Source organism: Lissotriton helveticus, chromosome 7 (assembly GCF_964261635.1).
Source record: "Lissotriton helveticus chromosome 7, aLisHel1.1, whole genome shotgun sequence".
In the NCBI taxonomy this organism is placed as follows: Eukaryota; Metazoa; Chordata; class Amphibia; order Caudata; family Salamandridae; genus Lissotriton; species Lissotriton helveticus.
Genome location: NC_136068.1, coordinates 35,208,665 through 35,230,945, shown reverse-complemented (window position 1 = coordinate 35,230,945; position 22,281 = coordinate 35,208,665). Strand labels below are relative to the sequence as shown.

General features: G+C 48.0%; 1 protein-coding gene across 4 annotated transcripts in view; it reads left to right on the top strand.

Moving 5' to 3' along the window:
• The window catches only part of CIC (capicua transcriptional repressor), a 463,331-nt gene that overhangs the window by 328,376 nt on the left and 112,674 nt on the right, over positions 1 to 22,281 (top strand). For 3 of the 4 annotated variants that reach the window (XM_078651325.1, XM_078651324.1, XM_078651326.1), the window contains exon 15: positions 5,915 to 6,292. The exons of the other annotated variant lie outside the window; for it this stretch is intronic. In XM_078651325.1, coding sequence (XP_078507451.1) covers positions 5,915 to 6,292 — 378 coding nt within the window. The remainder of the gene's footprint in view (positions 1 to 5,914; positions 6,293 to 22,281) is intronic. 4 annotated transcript variants of the gene reach the window in all.

Below are 22,281 nucleotides of genomic sequence, written 5' to 3'. Positions count from 1 at the left end.
AATTCCTCCATTGCCAAAGACTCTACCTTTGACAACGAAAGGCTCGGAGCCGAAACCTTCGAAGCCGAAACAAAGAACTAAAGTTAAAGATACTCTGTCTAAAGAGCCTCGACCCGATGCCCCGCCTTCAGATCTGAAGCAAAAAAACTTGTTATCAACCCTGATACAGGACATGTCTGTGTCACTCTTAAAAACAAACGGAAGATAGACCAGCCAGTGGACTACCACATTCCTCTCAAAATCAAAAGTGTGGGCACTAACCCTTCTCCACCTTACATTCCACCTCCTTCCCCCACTGATTCCCCATTTACTCATTACACCATCAAATTCACCACCACGTACACCTGACCCACTGGATGAGGATGTAGAGCAGGATAGGCCACTAGACATTGACCCTTGGGAGGATTATCATAGCCCAGATAATGACCCTGATTTGTATCCGTGTCGATACTCCCCACCTGACGATAACATTGGGTACATTGAACTCCTTAACAGGGGTGCTCAGTATCACGGGGTGGAGTTGCCTAAAGAGAATTTAGAGGAGGATTTTCCCTTTGAGACACTTCGTTCCTCTCAGAGAGCCACTCGTACCTTACCTATGCTAAAAGGTATGTTGAAACACTCAGATGAGATATTTAGCCCCTTCCATGCTCATGACGAGCTCAGCTCGTCATGCAGTACACTGCTTGTGTGCTAATGACGAGCTGAGCTCGTCATGAACAGTGGGATTCAAAGAGGGGCAGCACCAAGCGAGAATTGCCATAGCATTGATGTGGTTAAAGATCCTGTGAGGGCAAGAATAATTATACCTAGAGTGGAGAAAAAAATATAAACATTCACCTACCGACCCTGTTTACATCAGAGGTCAGTTGTCTTTAGACTCTGGTGGTATTCAACGCTCCCATGAGAGTGAACTCACAAAAGACAGGTTAGACTGCTCCTCCTCATAAGGAGTATATGCTTATTGATACCTCGGGCAAAAGAGTAGCTTCACAAGTGGCTAATCACTGGCGCATTGTCAACGCTCAAGCTGTGTTGGCTTGTTACGATAGGGCTTATTACGATGAGTTAGGAAAACTCGTGGAATTTTTACCTGACTTACACAAAACTAAGGCTAATTACCTTATCCAAGAAGGTAAATTTATCACTAATACCTGAATCAGGTGTGCCCTGGACGCAGCACATACAGCAGCTCGTACAGTAAGCACCAGTGTACTCCTACGCAGACATGCTTGGTTGAGATTCAAGCCTGAGGTGCAAACCTCCATCCTCAACCAACCATTCAACAAAGAACATCTCTTTGGCCCAACGGTTGATACCTCGCTGGAGAAGATCAAAAAAGACACGAAGGTCGCAAAGTCCATGGGGGCTTTGCAACTGCCTGCCACTAGGGGTTCCTTTCGCTGCTCCTTTGATGGGGTGGTTCCAAAAATGTATCCACCGAAAACCCCTCCTCCTCTTACAAGTACAACAATCAATCCTCCTCTTCAAGAGATTATTTTAGAGGTGGTTTAAGAGGAAACAGAGGCAGAGGTAATCCACACGCACTTCCCCCGCAAACAAACAGTGACTTCCTTCCGTTACCCCCGAACAATCCACTCCTGTCGGGGGATGTCTCTCTCAATTCCTACCTACCTGAAATTCAATCACCTCAGACAAGTGGATACTACAAAGTATCTAGTATGGTTACTGTCTGGAGCTTACACACACTCCCCCAGATACTCTTCCAAGATCACATGCAATGTCACCAGAGCATCTTACCCTTCTCAAGCAAGGAAAAACACACTATAGAACCAGTCCCAGTACAGTATCAGGGGACCGGGGTCTACTCCCTGTACTTTTTAATTCCCAAAAAAGACGGCTCTCTCAGGGCCATACTAGACCTTAGAGAGCTAAATCTATACATTCACACAGACCACTTTCACATGATCACACTCCAACAAGGGCTCCCACTCCTTCAGCAAGGCGACTTTCTGTCCACTCTGGACTTAAAGGACGTCTATTTCCATATTACCATTCACCGTGCTCACCGGCAATGCCTCCAGTTTCTGGTAGACAGCCAACATTATCAATTCATGGTCTTCCCATTTGGAGTAACTACCGCACCCAGGGTTTTCACCAAATACCTGGCAGTAGTCGCGGCTCATCTAAGAAGAGAGCACATTCATGTCTTCCCTTACCTAGAAGACTGGCTCATAAAAGCCAACTCACAGCAAAGCTGCCTACGCCACACTCGAAAAACAGTCCAACTGCTTCACAACCCTGGGTTTACTGTGAATCTCACCAAGTCTCATCTCCAAAAATCCAATACACAATTGTATCTAGGAGCCACAATAGAGCCAGAAAGCTCTAGCATGTCCCAACCCAGTCAGAATCCGCAACATGCAGACTCTAACCTCTGCTTCAGTCACAACACTCGTTACCAGCTCGAGTGTTCATGCAGTTGATAGGAATGATGGCGTCTTGCATGTTAATCGTTCCTTACGCAAGACTCCGAATGTGTCCCCTCCAGGAATGTTTAGCTCGTCAGTGGAACCAGGCTCAAGGTCAGTTATCAGATCTAGTGTTGGTGGATGGCCGCACCCATCGCTCTGCAGTGGTGGATTACAAAACACCTTTCAAAGGGGCGGCCATTCGTCGACCCGGTTCCACAGATAGCGCATCTACAAACACATACCATTCAGGACATGTGGACTCTTCAACAAAAGCAACTCCACATAAATCATCTAGAATTGCTAGCAATTTTTCTAGCGTTGAAAGCTTTTCAACTTCATCTATTAGGCAAAGCTGTTCTTATTTACACAGACAACATGACCGCAATGTTCTACATACAAAAACAGTGGGGGGGACACTGTCTCCAGCTCTCACAGTTATCTTGGAGCATCTGGAGATGGGCCATACCTCACAAAATATATGTCCTTGCGGAACACCTTCTGTGAGTAAACAACCCCATTGCAGATATGCTCAGTCGTCAACGACAACAGATCCACAAATGGGAACTCCGCCCTCAGGTTCTCCTCCCGTTCTTTCAAATGTGGGGCTTCCCAGACATAGATCTGTACGTCACCCACTTAAACGCAAAATGCCCACATTTTGCATCCAGCGATCCACACCCATTGTCCAAAGCCAATGCACTATGGATGGCCTGGTTTGGGATATTTACTTACGCTTTTCTGCCTCTCCCACTCGTTCCATTAGTGGTTCAGAAGCTCAAACAGCAGTCACTAACACTAATCCTAGTTGCTCGCACATGGGCCCGTCAACCCTGGTTCTCAACCCTCTTGGAGTTAGCAGTAGTTCCCCACCAAAAACTCCATCTCACTCCCGATCTCCTCATTCAGAACCATGGAAGGGTATGGTATCCAGATCCCAGTCATCTCAACCTTGCGATCTGGCACCTGAAATCTTAGAGTTTGGCCACCTCAGTCTTCTGCCACACTGCATGAATATCATCAAAGAGGCTAGACGCCCTACCACAAGGGCATGCTATTCAGCAAAATGGAAGCAGTTTGTGATTTACTGTAATAACCATCAAGTCAATCTGCGCGACACTTCAATCCAAAACATCATTTGTTATCTATTACATCTACAGTGTTCCAATTTGGTGTATACATCCATACGCTTACGTCTTGCTGCGATAGCTGCATATCTACTGAACAGACATTTGTCTCTTTTTAGAGTGCCTGCTACTAAGGCTTTCATGGAAGGAAAATGAGTCATTCCCCAGACTTCCACCTGCTCCAGTGTGGAATCCCAACATCGTTCTTACAAGACTCATGGGTCTGCCTTTTGAGCCTTTGCGTAGATAAGAACTGTAATTTCTCATTTGGAATGTAGCTTTACTCATAGCTATCACATCTCTAAGGAGATTGGGTGAGTTTCAGGCACTTACAGTTGAAGATCCATGTTTACAAATACATCAAAACAAAGTGGTTCTTAGGACTAACCTCAAATTTCTACCTAAAGTTTGTTGAGTTGCCGGTGTTCTTTCCTCAACCAGATTCTGTGGCAGAACGTGTTCTTCACACCTTCGATGCAAGAAGAGCGTTACTATATTACATTGAAAGAACGAAACCTTTTAGAAAGACCAAGCAACTTTTTGTTGCTTTTGCTCCACCACATAAAGGCAATCCAATATCAAAATCAGGTATTGCAAGGTGGAAATTTAAGTGCATTCAAATGTGCTATTCAAAAGCAAAACAAACGTTAACGGTTCCCCCAGAGCACATGCTATACGCAAACTAGGGGCTTCAATGTTATTCTTAGGAAATATACCCATAGATGACATATGCAAAGCTGCAACATGGTCTACACCTCACACATTCTCAAAACACTATTGTTTAGATGTGTTGGCAAGACAACAAGCCAGAGTGGGCCAGGCAGTCTTACCTACACTATTTCAAACCACTGCAACAGATACAGGTTAGCCGCCGCTTTGGGAGATAACTGCTATATAGTCTATGCATAGCATATGATCTACAGCTCATATGCCTCAAACGGAAAATGCTACTTACCCAGTATGAATCTGTTCTTGGCATATAGAGCTGTAGAGTTATATGCGCTCACCCACTTCCCGGGTACCTATACCTGTTGCAGTAGCATCTTACTTAGATACATGCATTCACGGACATCTCCTTTTACTACTCTTACTAACTCCATTATCACTCTCTGCGGGAAAACAATCTAACAATGGAGTCGATGCCCATGCGCACTATCCCCGAAAGGAGGAGTCACCTACCTCGTGACTAGAAAGACTTCTTCGAAGAGAAACAAAGTTCGAACATCCGGACCCAACACTAGATGGCAGGAGTGTGCACAGCACAGCATGTGACCCTACAGCTCTACATGCCAAGAACAGATGTTTACAGGTAAGTAACATTTTCCTTTCCGCCATAGGATAACATTGAAGGTTTTTCGTGGAAAAGTTTCGAAGTGTGGAGTTTGAAAACCTAAAGAAATTCTTTAAAATTGTACTAACAAAACCGATTTTACTTACCTGTTTCCAGGAAATGTCCCAGTGTAGTATCCAGGTATACCACACTGAGTAAGAAGAGTAATCTCAAAATTAACTTACCTGTAATCTTACTGAAAACCCAATCCAAAGTATATGTACTGTATTTACAAACCACCCATGAACGTCCTCCTCCTCCCTTGGGAATGATCCGGACACGTACATTGGAGCTCTTAATCAGGACGCTGTTGCTCTCTAGGTAGATTTGCAGTGTAAGGTTTTTATATTCATATGTACATACATTGGAGGGCCATTATCACGATATAGCCACTAAAATATTGCCTTTTTAAATAGAGAATCCAAGATTCTGTCCCCCGCCTGATGGAAAGTAGGATTGTCTGCCCGAGCCAATCATTTTGTTCAAAGTGTTGCATCACAACCTCCTCTATTATCTTCATAGAAGAGAGCCTGCTCGGAGAGAGAGACTACTGGCAGGATCCCAGCTGGGCCATGGTCATTTGTTCGGAGGCGGCTTGTCCTTGTTTTTAACAGCTGGGGGGGGGGGGGTGTCTGAAAAGTGCTGATAATCTTGGCGACCACAGTCCTTCATGAGTCATGAGGTGCGTTACACAAGTGCACAGAATACTATCCATGCCCTTTATGATATCCCTACTGTCCATTGGAGAGACCAGCTTCAGGTTTCGACACAAAGGCTGGTGCAGATATAGACTCAGCCACAGCGCTGGAGATTGTTACATGTGGGTGTTTGTTGTCCTGATTCATAAAATCTGTAGCAGGCTAGAGGAAAGTTTGTTCACAAAGATTATGCACTTGTTTGGGAGCCTTGAAGGAACCTAGTCAAACAGCTTTGTTCATATGTCGCAATGTCTCTCTCACCTGTCTGACTCATCCGATGAAGGACAGAGGTTATTGATCTTCGTGTTCTTGTCTGCTCTGTTTCAGGTCAGGCTCCTCTACTGGCATCAGGACATGTGGGGTTATCTCCTATCCCCAGCCCTCAGCTTACTCCAGTGTGCACTAACCAGGTCATTGCAGCCATTTATCCCAGCGCTGGCGCCCCAGGTACCTCTGCTCTGACTGCAGCTAGCCAGACATCAGCCCACGGCCTCGTCTACTCTGTGGCCAGCAGCACACCTGCCGCCATCCTTCCAAAAGTCATCACATCCACCGCACAAGTGACCCCCACGTCCGCGAATGCAGGGCATCCATGCATGGTATCTGCCAGCTCAGGGCCTGCTGGGATCGTTCTCTCTGGGTGTGCTGTGTCCCAGGCGCCAGCGTCCGCAGCCTGCCATTCAGGGCAGTTTCCATCAGTGACAGGTAAGGAGCACCCTAACAGTGCAGTGCAAACCTAAATGTGCATCATAGTGCCCATCTAATGCAGTGCAGCACTGTTGTATTCTGTTAATACAGTGATGTCAATGGACACGCACTAGTGTATTAATGTATAGTCACAGGTATGTTAGTGTAGTCCTTATACTGCCAGTCTCGTATTCTAGGCTCATCTGTCCTGTAGAGGTAATAAGTTCAATATTCAATAAATGGAGTGAACAGTGTGGAGTTGTAGGACAGTGTTTTGCACTCAGTTGTAGATTACTGCATTGCTCTAGCAAGTGTAGCTGTAGATGACATGCTTTCCACACTCCTGCCATCTGGTGTTTTGTGCAGATGTTGCAATCTGTTTTTTTGCAGAGTATGAGGTCGGTTTCGAGGTAACTTGAGCTCCAACCCAGAAACCACAAAGATTCCACCTCAGATATGTTTTCTCTCTGTCTGGTTTGGGTGTAGATCTGTAGCTCTAACTCCATCGAGCTACAGTAGTCTGGCATTCGGCTCCAGCGAGCAAAATTATGGCCATCTACAGCATGTAAAGAACCATTTCAACCTTGAAATTTGATTGGACCCGTGTGTTTCTTTCATTGTCAGGAGGTTTGAGAATGACTTGGGTAGATGGATTATATAGAACAGACTCTACCAATTTTGGCCCAAGTTCAGCTCTCTAAGTTTCCGTGGTCGACCCGTCACTGGGTTTCCAATTTTTGCTTCTCAGTATTCATGAGGAATCATGCTCTTTGGCCTGTATTACCCCCAAAAAAGATGATTCCCTACAGACGAGAACGTTGATCGGCGCATTATAGGCTGACTTATAAGGACAGAGTCAGTGCAGGTCTTTGGACCTGAAGACATTGAGGGTGCTTACACTGCAGGGGAAGGCTAGTCAGGGATTAGCAGGGTCTGCCAGTATGGAGTACCGAAATCCTCTCCTCGGAGGACACTGACTACAAGGAAGAATAGTCGCTAGGAGCCCTGGGCAGACCTATTCCCAGGACACAAACAACAGCAAAAACACAGAGGCCCTTTATACCATTCAAGGACTGACCCTCCAGGAATTGGCTGCGACCAAGGTCTTGAGCCTCATCTCAGTACCTCCCCTAAGGGAGTCCGGCTTTGAGCCCCAAACGAATGCCAAAGAGGTCTAAACAGTGAGCTTCAGGCACTGCCACAGAGTCTTCACCGTATCAAAAGCACATTTAGGCTTTGGAGAAGTCTCAAGGCTCGGGCTCCAAACCTCGAAGACTACCCACAACTTCTTTGCCTCAAGGCATCAAGCTGCCACCCTCGATGCCGATGGAGTCACCAAAGCAGATTTTACTGCTAGTCTCAACGTCCAGTGACGCAACAATGTCTTCAAGCTCCTGAACAGCCTGTCAGACAAAGGCAAATCTATGTTCGAGGCACCTGTGTCTGTAGATACTCATGGCTAGCATAATCCCGCCGTCTAGTATTGGGCTCAGATGTTAGCAAGTTGTTTTTCTTCTAAGAAACGTTTTCGTGTCACAAGGTATAGTGACTTCTTCCCTTGCTTGTAATGCACATGGTCCTCAACTCCATTGTTAGATTGTTTTCTTCTGCTATCTGGTTCCGACATGTGCTCCTCTGCTCCGGTTCTACACCAGCATTGGTTACTTTCCTGAATACAGTCGTTATTTTTCCATCACAGACCTCTCTTATTAGTTAACTGCATCAAATTTAGATTCATCAGGGCAACTTGAGTCAGTGTTTGCCCCTCTTGGGCCTTTGCCCTTCAGGGCTGAGTTCCTCTTTGGCGTTCCTCACAAGAGATCTCCTCTTGATGATGGAACAGACGCCTTTTCGTTTTTGCCCTTGCTGCCACCCCAGGCCTGCAGGTCTTTACGACCAAAGAAGATGCTTCGAGATTGACGCCGAAGGCACACAAGACCTCTTTGAACAGAACGGGAGGTACAGACTGTAGGAAAGCGACCCTTTTTGACATGGTCACCCCCACTTTTTGCCTGCTAAATTAGGCAATTTTGACAGAAGTACACTGGTTCCTACTATCCAGGTCCCCAGTACAAGATCTCGTTCACTAAAACTGCAATTTTTCCCCCAGTTGGCAATACCTTTAGAGCCCCTGTAAGTCCTTAGTAAATAGTACCCATTGTACTTAGGGCATGGATGCTAAAGAGGGTTCATAAGGGCCACAGCATGTATTGTGTCACCCTAAGGGACCCCTCACCACACTCATGCAGACTGACATTACAGTCTGCATGACATGGTGCAGACGAGTAAAGACACGGCGTGGCACACCTTGTGTGTCTTGCCTGCAGACATGTACAGCATGCAATATATGCAAGTCACCCCTACAGCAGGCCTTTTTGCCCTAAGGCATTATATTACATGTGAGGACATATCACTTATTTGTGCCAGGCTTGCTTGGTTCTAGGAAATAAAATAACTAAAAGAATATTTTTATACAAAAACAATTAGTCTGAAGTTTATTCTTTGAGTGTGTGAATTCATTTGCTGACTGGGTGTGTACAAAAACTGCCTAACACTGTCCTCTGGTAAAAGCCTTACTGCTCGACCGCACTACCACAAATAGAGTGAGGTGCTATCTAACTTTACCTCTGCCTACCTTTTCGGTTCCATTGCACTCTGTGCACAATATACCTCACTTTGGTATAGTACATACAGTACCAGCTTCCTACTGACACAGGCAGTGGCTGGTGTACATGGCATACAGGGATGTGTGCCATGTCGACTCTTGTCGACATGGCACCAAATGGGATTGTCTGCACCAAATGGGACAGTCTGCAGTGGCTGTGTGTGTTTGCGAGGGGTGTCTGAGGGTAGCAAAATACATGCTGCAACCCTCGGATACCCTCTCTAGTCACAAGGTCCTTGGTACCACTGGTACCTTTTACAAGGGACTTTCAAGTGAGCCAGTGGAGTGCCCATTGTGAAAATAAGGGTTCCATTTTGGTGAACAACACCGGCCCTGAGAACCTGATTGGCAGGGACCCATGGCACACTGCAAAAAGGGGCACTCCGCCCACCCAAAAAACGAAAAGAGGACGAGACTAACCTTTTTCCAAGAGAGTCCTCATAGTCTTAAGTAGAATAATCTGGAAAGTCCATCTGCATTGGCATGGACAGTCCCAGGTCTGTGTCCCATTGTAAACTCCATTCCCTGTAGGGAGATGAACCACCTCAAATGTTTTGGGTTCTCACCTTTAATCTGCATTAGCCATCTGAGAGGTCAGTTTGAAAAGATGACCAAACAGGTATGGTGTCCGCATCTTCTTGGACCAAACCACAGCAAAGGCCTCCCTCTCAATGGCGCTCCAATGCTTTAACCTCAGGAGTAACCTACTGCTTATAAAAGCAACAAGACTGGAAGCTCTGAAGAAAGTTTCGAATTTTCATAAAAAACTTCGAAAAAGAAGAAGATTACCGAAGAAATATTATCGACGTCGTAACCGAAGGCAGGATCAGAGGACCACTCCGGTCCACAAGCAATAACAATTCAAGAACCATACTTAAAAATCCACAGGATAGGGCAATCTTAAAAACGAACCCACAAGTTGTGCCAAGAGTGGTATCGAAGTATCACTTAAACCAAAACATTCTCCTGCCGGTTTTCTTTTAAAACCAAAAGACTAAAGGAGAGAGAAGCCTCCATACCCTTGATGTAAGGAGGGCTTTATTGTATTATTTGCAAAAAACAGAACAAATCAGGGAGCCAAAGCAAATGTTTGTCGCCTACTCGCATACCAACACAGGATCACCTGTCACAAAGGTAACTATTGCAAGATGAATAGTACAAGCCATACAACTGTGTTATGCTAATGCCAAGAAAGAATTAACAAGTCAACCAACAACTCACGCCTCGAGAAAGAAAGGAGCATTGCTAGCCTTTATCGGCAATGTACCCACTGATTCCATCTGCGCAGCAGCAACATGGGCATCACCACACCCCTTTACAAATCATTACTGTGTGGATATACAAATAAATAAAGAAGCGCAGATTAGGCAAAGGGTGCTTCAAGACCTGTTTGCAAGTTCTTCCTTTCACCACAGCCTCCCAGACACTGGAGAAACCGCTACATAATCTGATGCACAGCAAGTGAATCCAGAAAAGGATTTATTCTGCAAAACGAAATGGTTACTTACCAGTAGGAGTAGTTTTGCAACGTGAAGAATTTTCGGGATTCACATGCTACCCACCCGGCCGGCCTCCCCTACAAGGAAAACAAACAGGTGGAGAAGCAAAGGACTACATCAGCTATTCAATAACCATCTCAAAGACTACAAAAAGAACTGAAAAAAGAATCCTAAGATGGTGACCGCGCACGTCGACCTCCAGGATACCGTCTGACGTCACTAAGGGGACGTACCTGGCACCAAATGGTGCTCAACTGCAACCAAAACAAGAAGGGAAAAAAAGACTATTCTGGACCCGACCACAGGTTGGCAGAATGATGCACAGCTTGTGATTCCAGAAAATTCTTCAAGCTGCAAAACTACTACTACTGGTAAATAACCATTTTGTTCACTGTCTTGGACATCTTCTTGAAGGTACTTTCTTTTTAGGGGAGTCACTATGGATACATACCCCTTCACAAACCTGTAATACCCAGTCAAACCAAGGATTGGCCTAACTTGGGTCTGGGTGATTGGAGTTTCCCTGTCCAGAATTGTCCAGATCTTGGGTTCTGAAGGTTGCACTTGTACCTACAAGGTGAGCCAAGTATACAACAGTACCCTGCCCTGTCTGGTACTTGGATATCTTGATAGTTAAACCTGCTGATTGCAGGGCCTGCAAAACCTTCCACAGGTGGACCAGGTGATGCTGCCAGGAGGAGCTAAAGACAGCAATACCATCAAGATAGTCCACACTAAAATCTTCCAACCCAGCAAGGACTTGATTCATTGACCTTTGGAAGGTGGCAGTTCCATTCTTTAAACCAAAGGGCATAACAGTAAAATGATAATGCCATCAGTTGTGGAGAATACTGTTTTCTACTTGGCTGCTGGGCCATGCCAATCTGCCAGTACCCTACAGTTTAAGTCAAAGGTGCTGAGAAATTTGGCTGCACCCACTTTGTCTTTCAGCCCATCAGCCCTGGGTTTGGGGTGAGCATCAGTCTTAATGACAGCATTGAGACCTCTGTATCCCACACAGAACCTATTTTCTCTCTTTCCACCCTGTTGGTGAGGTTTGAGGACTAAGACCACTGGGCTGGCCCAGGGACTCTCAGGCGGTTCAATAACCCCTAACTCCAGCATCTTGCTTGCTTCAGCTTTGATGCTCTCCTTAACTTGGACTGCTGATAGATCTATGTTTTGAAAGGCAAGCTGTCCCCAGTGTCCATATCGTGGACACACCAGTGTGTCTGTCCAGGGGTTAAGGGAAGAGCTTAGCATACTGTTGCAGTACATGCCTGCAGTCAGCCGGCAGTGAGGGTTTCTGAGTGGATAACTCCATCAACTGACCCATCTTTTGGACTGTAAGAGAAGAGGTCAATGAGAGGTTCACTCTCTGTCTCCTGATCCTCATCAGTGACCATCAGCATGGTCACGTCAGCCCTGTCACAGAAACGTTTCAGGAGGTTCACATGGATCACATTTTTGTGTGTCCTGCTAGTGCCCAGGTCCACCAAGTAGATGACCTCACTTTTCTTTCCTAAGATGGTGTAAGGATCACTCCATTAATCTTGTATTTGTATTTGGTGGATTTGTAGAGCGCGAATTGTTGCCCGGGGGCGTCCAAGCGCTGAGAGGGCCCTTGCTACCACAGGCTCCAAAACCCACACCTTCTGCCCTGGTTGGGACACCACCAGTTCAGACATTTGGTCATATCAGAGCTTCCAGATCTCTAGGCTAAATTCAAGGTTTTTGGAAGCTTTTTCCATGTACTCTGCCATTCTGGAATGTAGGCCTAGTACATAGTCCACAATTTCCTGCTTCCCAACCTTCCTTTACAAGACAAAGTGGTCCCCAAGAGGATGGGCAAACAGACGTTCAATGGGTGAAAACCCTACCCCTTCTAAGACACCTCTCTGTAGGCGAAAAGCAGGCATGGCAAAAGGCATCCCATCTCCTTTTGAGTTTTTCAGGGAGCCCATGATCATGCCTTTCAATGTCTTGTTGAATCCTTTAACAGGGCCATTGATTTGTGGATGGTAAGGAATAGTGAACATCTAGTTCACTCCACACTCATTCCACATGTGTGGTAAACTGACATGAAGTTGGTACCTCTGTCAGAAACCGTTTCATTAGCAAACCCTACACTGGTAGGTAAAAATATAAGTGAGGGCCGTGGCTACTGTTGGGTTTGTAGTAGATCTAAGTGGAATTGCCTCAGTATACCTGATAGTATGATCCCCCTACTACCAGTATGAATTTGGTCCCTGATGCTGTAGGTGACTCAAGTGGGCCCACTATGTCCATACCAACCCTCTCAAAGGAAACCTCAACTACTGGTAGTGGAATAAAGGGGGCCTTTGGGTGTCAATCTGTTTTGCCACTGGCTTGACAGGTGACACAGGAGCTGACAACTTCCTTTACTTTCTGGGACATCTGGGAGCCAGTAAAAATGGCTGACATGCCTTTCCCACGTTTTAGTTTGTCCCAGATGCCCAGCTAAGGGGATTTAAGGAAACAAGGGGGACCCGAAAGGTAGCCGAGGACCATGGGTATCAGTTATTTAAAGGAACAACGGTCCTGAGCAAATTCAACAGATATCAATAAATGCAGTACATAGAACACGATGGTAACTATATAGTTCTCCTGTCCAGCCGGACCAGGGATTTATTATATTAAGATGACAAGGTAAAATGTGAGTACAAACATTCAGGATAGGGCACAATCCTGTACCGTATTCAAAAGTGAGGACAGAGTGATAAAGAAATAGAGTGGAAAGAGGTTTTTCAGGCAAAAAGAAAGTGAGCAACCTGGACACTTTTTATATACATACGTCAAGTGTGTTACCAGGGTAGAACATAAACATTATTTACAAAATCGTTTATGCATGTCTACTTATGACAGTCGACGACGTTTCGATCCACTGCTCTAATAAATGAGGATCATCTTCAGGACTAAAAAATAATATTGCCTGAGTTAATTGATAAGCCTGTTTAAGGGGGAACAGGGAGAAAAGAACAAGAGTTTCTTGTAAACAAAGCATAAGGTTTGAGAGTGTCAGCATTTTTGGTCGTTTTTGGAAAAAACAGTAACAGTATTCGGAACCGCAGTGAATTTGTTGGTTTGTGATCCAAGTGAAACTTCGAGTGGAGTGCACAGATAAGGAGAACGTGCGGTGTGACTAAGGTCCTATTGGTAAGGACCGTGCTTAGAGACGGAGCCGCAGAAGATATAACCTGTTTGAGGTACAGGACACTAACATTGCTGGAGTGAACTAGGGTTTCTCAGTGGAAGTAACGTGTGGGGGTTTACCTCAGGTAAGGACTTGGTCAGGGTGTCCTGTGAACGCGAACCCTTGGAGAACACAGTTACGCTATAGGGACGAAGGGAAGGTGTTATTTAAATCCGACGTTTAAAAGTCATGCAACTACAAGTGCCAGAGTCGTGAACGCAACATACCACTCGACAATCGAGTTTTGCAGAGTCAGTTTGGAAGATTTTCGGTTTTGGGGCGGATGTCCGATATTGGATGGATGTCCGTTTTCTAGGCGGTTTCCGGGTTTGGAAATTCCGCTATGAACAAAGGGAGTAAGGGATTATTCGGTTGTAAAGTGCAGCTACACAGGCACTAGGGCAGTGGTGAGGACTGTGAGACTTACCGATTTAACTGAACATTGACAGGATAGGGAGGCAGGGTCCGTGGCGATCCAACGGAATGCACTAGCCGGTTTCCGGGTTTGGAAATTCCGCTATGAAAACGGGGAGTAAGGCATTACTGGGTTGTCGGGTACAGCTACACAGGCATGAGGGCAGTGGTGATTGGGACTGAGGGCTTTGAGACTTACCGAGCTAAGGGGATGTCATTGGCCAATGTGAGTAGGCCCTCTCTATACAGCTGAGGCACTACCACTCTCTTAGTGGCACCAGGTTTTGCGGTCTCTGGCCTCAGTATGCAGGAGTCCCACCTCCCAGTAGGTCATGTGGAATCCACGGTCATCTCCTTTTCCCTGTGTAGTAGCTTGTTGTCGCAGGCTCTCAAGATTTGTACAGATTTGCTTTCCAAGTCACAGCTGTTCCCTAGAGGGTCCTCCTGAGCCCAGGACCTGTAAAGGTTCAAGTTCCAAGGGCTCAGTTCACCCTTGGGTTAACAACTCCTCTTCTTGAAGAGAGAGGTCCTTATCTTTTTGCTGTTCAGAGGCTAGTCTCCTGGTCTTCTAATCTTCCCTCTTGAAAGGTTGGGCTCCTTTTCAGGCTCCAACACTTCTTTTCACCCTGTGCTAGGCTGTGTGCCCTGGTTTTTACACACACCTTCTCAGGGATTCCCATCATTGCTGCATGGGTTTTTGCCTCTACCTCAGACCATGCTGAGGTCTCCACATCATTTCCAAGGAGACAGGCTACTAGGAGCCTTAGCGAGACCACTACCTGTTTTAGGCCATTAACAACCCCCTCTTCCCCCCCCCCCTATGTTAACATAGCCATGGGATAGTCTGTGGTGACACTATCAGCGTTAGTGACTGGATAGGTTTTTCCAGTCCGACATTGTCCTGGGAAACCAGTGTTCGAGGCATGTGGGCTGCTAAATTCATATCTGTAGCATAGATCGCCGCCTAGTGTTGGGTCCGGATGATTGCACATTGTTGTCCTGGAAGAGTCTTCGAAGTATCACGAGATAGGTGGCTCCTCCCTGGACTACAGTGCGCATGGGCATCGACTCCATCCCCAGATTGTTTTTTTCCGCCATTGGGTTCGGATGTGATTTCGACGTCTCCTGTTCGGAATCGTGATAGAACTCTTTCGAGGCCAAAAGGCCTTCTTTGCACCGTCTGTATTGTTCGCGTTCGGTCCCGTATATCTTCCAGTTCGTGGAGTCGGATATCCGGGGGGTCGTGTGACTCTTCGGTGATTGGGGCCTGGTCGACGCAGCAAGACTTCGACGGCATGGAACGGAGTCCGTTAAAGAAATGTCCCGTGTGTGGATCCAAGTACCCACACATTGACGTCCATCCTGTGTGCAACAAGTGCCTGTCGCCGGACCACGACGAGGCCAACTGTATGGCCTGTTCAAGATTTCGATCGAAGAAGACGATCAAGCTTCAGCGCGTGGCGCGCCTTGAGGCCCAGCGATCGGCTCCGGCACCAGTGGACATCTTTGACGACCCCGACGCAGACGAGCAAGTGCGTCACCTGCAGATTTCCCCTACACCGGTGGAGGTCGAGTCGACTGCGGAGCGGACGTCCACAGTCACGACATTGAGGAAATCGTCGAGAAGGTAGGGGACGACGAAGAAGCATATGGGGCCATGGAAGATAGCTCGGAGGAAGAGCTATGCCCCGTTCGTACTCTTACAAAGGCTCAGGTCACGGGATCGCCACGCGGCCTTACCCAAGACCTTACACCTCAATCCACGGCCCCGCCTTCCGGCCCGGCTACGGAGACCTCCGCGGAGCGCCATTATTGAAATCGAAACCGAAACTGAAACCCTCGGTATCGACGAAAACAAAGATGGCCGACACGCCATCGAAACCGAAGACGTCTGCTCCACCATCGACGCCGTCGTCTTCGGGGGCCCCCAAGCCGATGAAAGCTGTCGACCAGGCAAAGGTGCCGAAGGTGGTCAAGGAGCCAGGCTCGAAGAAGGCCGTCGAGCCGGTGTCAACCAAGGCGGACAAGCCGACATCCAAGAAGGCTGTCGAGCCTACATCGGGACAGTCTGTCGCGCCGAAGGCCAAGGGGCCCGTAGAGGCAAAGTCAGTGAAGGGCGCAGAGCCGAGGTCTGGGGTCGTGACTCCTAAAGGAAGACCTGTCTATCCGACGCCGTCGGCATCGATGTCTGCGACCGTGGACTGTGATCGAAGCGCACCGGTCAAGGGTGCTCCTGCGTCTCGACCAGACAAACACAAGTCATCCACGCTCGGGTCTTCCCCTGGGGGTGGACCAAGGACTTCGGTCGGGTCGACGAAACAGTCCGCTTCCTTTACGAAGCAGGTCTCGGACTCCCTCAAGCGCCTTAAGGACAAGGCGTTGGCATCGGAACCGAAGACTCCTTCCGCACCGAAGCCGGCGGACCCACCGAAACCCACCTCGGCGCAGATCACTACACGTTGCCGCCTAAGGTGGCGCCGAAGGCCTTTGCACCGCGGTCGGTGCCCAAGGACACTGTGTCGAAGTCGACTCACCCGGCTGGGACTTTGGGTCATCGACACCCTTTAGTTGAAGAACGGTCGGAGCATTTCATCGATGCCGACACCGGGAAACTCACGCTATACAAGAGGAAAATAACTTCACAGCCTTTAGAGTCGTTTACAATTCCTCTGAAACGAAAGAAGCCTGCACCAGAAACACCAGTTCTGGTTGAGCAAATTCTTCCACAGCCTAGGAGGAGTGCAACACCTTCACCCACATACTCTGATGGGGATGAAGGGGAGCAGGATGAGGAGTACAATTTTCCTGCACATACAGAGCCTGATGAGCAGCAGGACTCATGGATGGACACAGGTGATTAAGGGGACCAGCAGACGGTCCAGGATCCTCAGGTTTATCACGTCAAGCCGTCTCCCACTGAAGATTCTGCGGCATTTAATGCCTTGATTGAAAGGGCAGCTACAAACCATAAAGTGGAAATGCATGCTGACCTCCTTTTTTGACACTTTCTCTACTGCTGAAAAGACTGTCAAGACTCTCCCAATGTTGAAAGGGGTCCTTAAGCATGCGGCAGACATTTTCAAGGAACCCACGAGATTAAGGGTTGTCAACCCACGAATTGAGAAGAAATACAGACCGGCACCTGGCGACCCGACCTACATAAGGGGCCTGTTGCCTTTGGACTCTTTGGTGGTCTCTAATGCCTGCAAGAGGGCAAACTCCCAAACCACGGGTGAAGCTCCTCCCCCGGACAAAGAGTCAAAAGTGCTGGAGGCATCTGGGAAGAGGGTAGCAGCTCAGGCGGCCAACATCTGGCGCATCTCAAACACGCAGGCTCTGTTGGCCAGATACGATAGGGCACACTATGACACCCTAGAGCAGCTGTTACATCTCCTTCCAGACCAGTTTAAAGAGGGAGCTGAAATGCTTATCCAGGAGGGGAAGCTCATCTCCAACGCTGCTATAAAGTGTGCGCTAGATGTTGCGGACACAGCAGCGAGAGCGATCAACACTAGTGTGATGTTGAGGCGTCAGGCATGGCTCCGCATCTCGGGATTCAAGCAAGAGATACAGACTACTATCCTCAACCAGCCCGTTAATCCAGACAGGTTATTTGGTCCAGAGGTGGACACCACCCTGGAGAAGATCAAGAAAGATACCGAGACTGCCAAGTCCAGGGGAGCTCTCCAGTCACAACAATTTAGAGGGAACACTTTTCGTCGCTCAGGCAATCGAGGTGTTAACAGAGGGCACATGTCGCAGCAGACGCCATTCAATAAAGGTGGTGCGCAATCCTCCTACAGCAAGCAGGGCAGAGGTGGATACAGAGGAAACAGTGCCAAAGGTAGAGGCAGAGGCAACAACAGTTCACGTTCCTCTGCCGCCAACAAACAGTGACTCCCTGTCACTGCCCCCCGACCATCCAACACCTGTCGGGGGGAGACTCCAACAGTTCCTGCCAGTCTGGAAGTCCATCACCACAGACAGGTGGGTCAGGACACTTATCCAGTTCGGCTATTGTTTGGAGCTGACATCCACTCCACCAAACATACCCCCAAAACACCGTCCTATGTCAGCAGAGCACTTGCACTTATTGCAGCAGGAGGTTCTAGTGATGCTGCAAAAAGGCGCAATAGAGCTCGTGCCAGTGGAGGAAGAGGGCACAGGGGTTTATTCCCTGTACTTCTTAATCCCAAAAAAGGACGGCTCACTCAGGCCGATTCTAGACCTACGCCCCTTTAACCAGTACATTCTTTCAGAACACTTCCACATGTTGACACTGCAGCAGGTTCTTCCCTTGTTACAACGGGGAGACTTCCTCGCAACCTTGGACCTCAAGGATGCTTACTTTCACATACCACTCCACCCAACCCACAGAAAGTACCTCCGTTTAACCATCCAAAACCGGCATTACCAGTTCAAGGTACTCCCCTTCGGAGTGACCACTGCTCCCAGAGTGTTCACGAAATGTCTGGCGACAGTGGCGGCCCACCTCCGGAGACACAGTATACATGTCTACCCTTATCTGGACGACTGGCTCGTTCAGGCAAAGTCAGCCCAGCAGTGCGCCGCAGATATGTCCCACACCATTCACCTCCTTTACAGTCTTGGATTTTCACTGAACTACCCGAAGTCGCACCTTCAGCCGGCCCATGTGCGGCAGTATTTGGGCGCGACGATCAATACTCTGGCTGCCACAGCTCAGCCAACCCCAGCGAGGATCGACAACATCCAGTCGCTGATCCAAAAGTTCAGACCGCAACACTCACTCCCAGCGAGAGTGTTCATGCAGTTGATAAGCATGATGGCCTCCTGCATCTTCATAGTCCCGCACGCCAGGTTGCATATGCGTCCGCTCCAATTATGCTTAGCGCATCAGTGGACTCAGGCTCAAGGACAGTTGAACGACCTAGTGTTGGTGACGGGTCGGGCATACAGCTCTCTGCATTGGTGGAATCCACACAACCTTTGCAAGGCCCGACTGTTCCAAGAGCCTGTGCCACAGATTACACTGACGACGGACGCATCTCTCCAGGGGTGGGGGGCTCATGTGCTCCACTACACAGTGCAGGGACTATGGATGACGCAACAAAAGAAGATGCACATCAACTACTTAGAACTACTGGCAATCTTCATGGCTCTCAAGTCCTTCAAAGTACATCTGTGCAACAAAGTCGTGTTGATCCGGACGGACAACATGACAGCCATGTACTACATTCAAAAGCAGGGAGGTACGCACTCTCCACAGTTGTCTCATCTGGCTCAGAGCATGTGGAAGTGGGCCATTCAGAGGAACATCTTCCTCATGGCGGAACACCTCCCGGGCACGGACAATCAGATGGCTGATCTGCTCAGCAGGTACAGCCACCAGATGCACGAGTGGGAGTTACATCCATCAGTACTCCGCCCGTACTTCCAGCAGTGGGGTTATCCAGAGATAGACCTGTTTGCCACGGAGGAAAACGCAAAATGCCAAAGCTTTGCCGCCAGGTTCCCTCACCCACTATCGCAGGGCAATGCGATATGGATGAACTGGTCAGGCAGATTTGCGTACGCTTTTCCCCCAGCGCCTCTCATTCCGCTGGTGGCAAGAAAGCTAAAGCAACACTCGCTGACGCTCATCCTATTTGCTCCAATGTGGGCGCGACAACCATGGTACACCACGTTCCTCGAACTCTCCGTGGTGCCGCATCAAAGACTGCACCTCACACCCCGGCTCTTAACGCAGAACCGTGGCGACATTCAGCATCCAGATCCGCAGCAGCTCAATCGGGCGATCTGACTCCTGAGGTCTTAGAGTTTGGCTACCTTGATTTGCCCCTGAATGCATGGACATCATCCGGGAGGCAAGGAAGCCCACTACCAGAGCTTGCTATGCAGCGAAATGGAAGCGGCTTGTCATCTACTGTACAGAGCACGCTATCAACCCGCTCGATGCATCCATTCCTAATATCATCTGCTATTTGTTGCATCTTTACAAATGCAATCTAGCATACGCTTCCATTCGGATACACTTAACCGCCATAGCGGCTTATCTCCAAAACAGGCAGCATCTCTCTGTCTTCAGGGTGCCTGCCATTAAAGCATTCCTGGAAGGGCTGAAGCGGGTCATCCCTCCCAGGACCCCGCCAGCTCCTGTGTGGAACCTCAATGTGGTACTCACCAGATTGATGGGTCCCCCGTTTGAACCTCTGCATTCATGTGAGTTCCTCACATGGAAAGTGGCTTTTCTCATTGCCATCACGTCTCTAACACGTGTTAGTGAGCTACAGGCGCTCACGATTCAAGAGCCATTTATACAAATTCATTCAAACAGGGTGGTGCTGCGCACTAACCCCAAATTTCTCCCGAAAGTGGTGTCGCAGTTTCATGTCAATCAAACCATCGAACTGCCCGCATTCTTTCCAAACCCAGAAACGGTAGCAGAAAGGATGCTCCATACGCTTGATGTCAAACGAGCGCTTATGTACTATATTGACAGAACACAACCTTTTAGAAAGACACAGCAACTCTTTGTTGCCTTCGCAGCCCAGCATAAAGGCAACCCCATTTCCAAAGCAGGAATAGCCAGGTGGATCGTTAAGTGTATTCAGATTTGCTATCAGAAGGCTAAGCGCACTTTAACGGTCCCCCCCAGGGCACACTCCACACGCAAGTTGGGGGCCTCCATGGCATTCCTAGGTAACATTCCTTTGGAAGACATTTGTAGGGCAGCCACATGGTCTACACCACATACGTTTACCAAACATTACTGTGTAGATGTGCATTCCAAACAGCAGGCAGCTGTAGGACAGGCTGTTCTTAAAACACTTTTTCAGACTTCTGCAGCTGGCACGGGCGGCCGCCGTTAATGGAGGGACTGCTATGTATTCTATGCTACAGATATGAATTTAGCAGCCCACATGCCTCGAACTGAATATGCTACTTACCAGTATGCATCTGTTCTTGGCATGTAGGGCTGCTAACATTCATATCGCCCGCCCTCCTCCCCGGCACCCGTAGCGGCTGCAGACTTTTCTTGCATTTAATCTCTAGCATGGCCATCGCTTACACTGTTACACTCAATCTTTGCCACAATGGCTAAAAACAATCTGGGGATGGAGTCGATGCCCATGCGCACTGTAGTCCAGGGGAGGAGCCACCTATCTCGTGATACTTCGAAGACTCTTCCAGGACAACAATGTGCAATCATCCGGACCCAACACTAGGCGGCGATCTATGCTACAGATATGAATGTTAGCAGCCCTACATGCCAAGAACAGATGCATACTGGTAAGTAGCATATTCATTATCTCTCACCATGGTGTCACTGGCACCTGTATCCCTCAGGGCATCTACTCTAGTTCCATTATTCAAGTGGAACTACTGGTATTTCCTTATGTTAGTGGCCCAGGCAGGGAAGGTCGCAAAATCTACAAGCCGTCCCCCAAATCACCCCGACTAAAGTTGCTTCCGTGTGGACCCTGATTTGCTCTGGGCACACTGTTGGTCCCATCTGTAGATTTGCCACGCCAGTGCTAACTGGAGGTGGACTAGGCCATTCTTATAAGAAGAGAGAGAATCTCCAGTGTCCTGACCCAGCGGTCTGCCTTCTTTCCCAATTCTTGGGGAGAAATTACAACTAGGTCCATCACATACTGATGTATCTTTTCCTTAGTGCAATTACTTAACTTGTGTTCTTTCATCAAAAGATTATAAAGCCCAACATAGTCATGCGCATCACTTCCAGTCAACCAACCATGTTGACTTTTTACTGTGAAATCTATGAAGTCAACCCAGGACTGGCTTGGGTTTTAGTGAACCGCCCTGAATCTAATTCTATACTCATTTGTGAGTCCAAAGCTGCCCTTCCTGTGGACACAGGACTCAGCATCTCCCCAGTAAGGGTCAGAAGGCTGTCCCTGCAGTTACCGGAGAACAGTTCCCAAAGTAAAGCTCCCCAGTGTGACCTTGTTTTACTTTACTCATTCTGCAGGCCCTGTCAAAGGCTGCGAATCATTTGGTTATATAACTTTCCTTGCTTTTGGGACTTTAGGTAACGAAGCCCATCCCTGCTCTTTCTTTTTCAAGGGCCTGGAGTCTGACCTCTAGACCTAGCTGTTTGGTCAACCTTGCTAGCAGGATGTCCTCTTCATTGAGGCTTTCCTCAATGATCTCAGCAGGACCCGACCCACCTATGTGGGATCTAGGTGCTGTGAGCCCTCTCTTTGGAGTC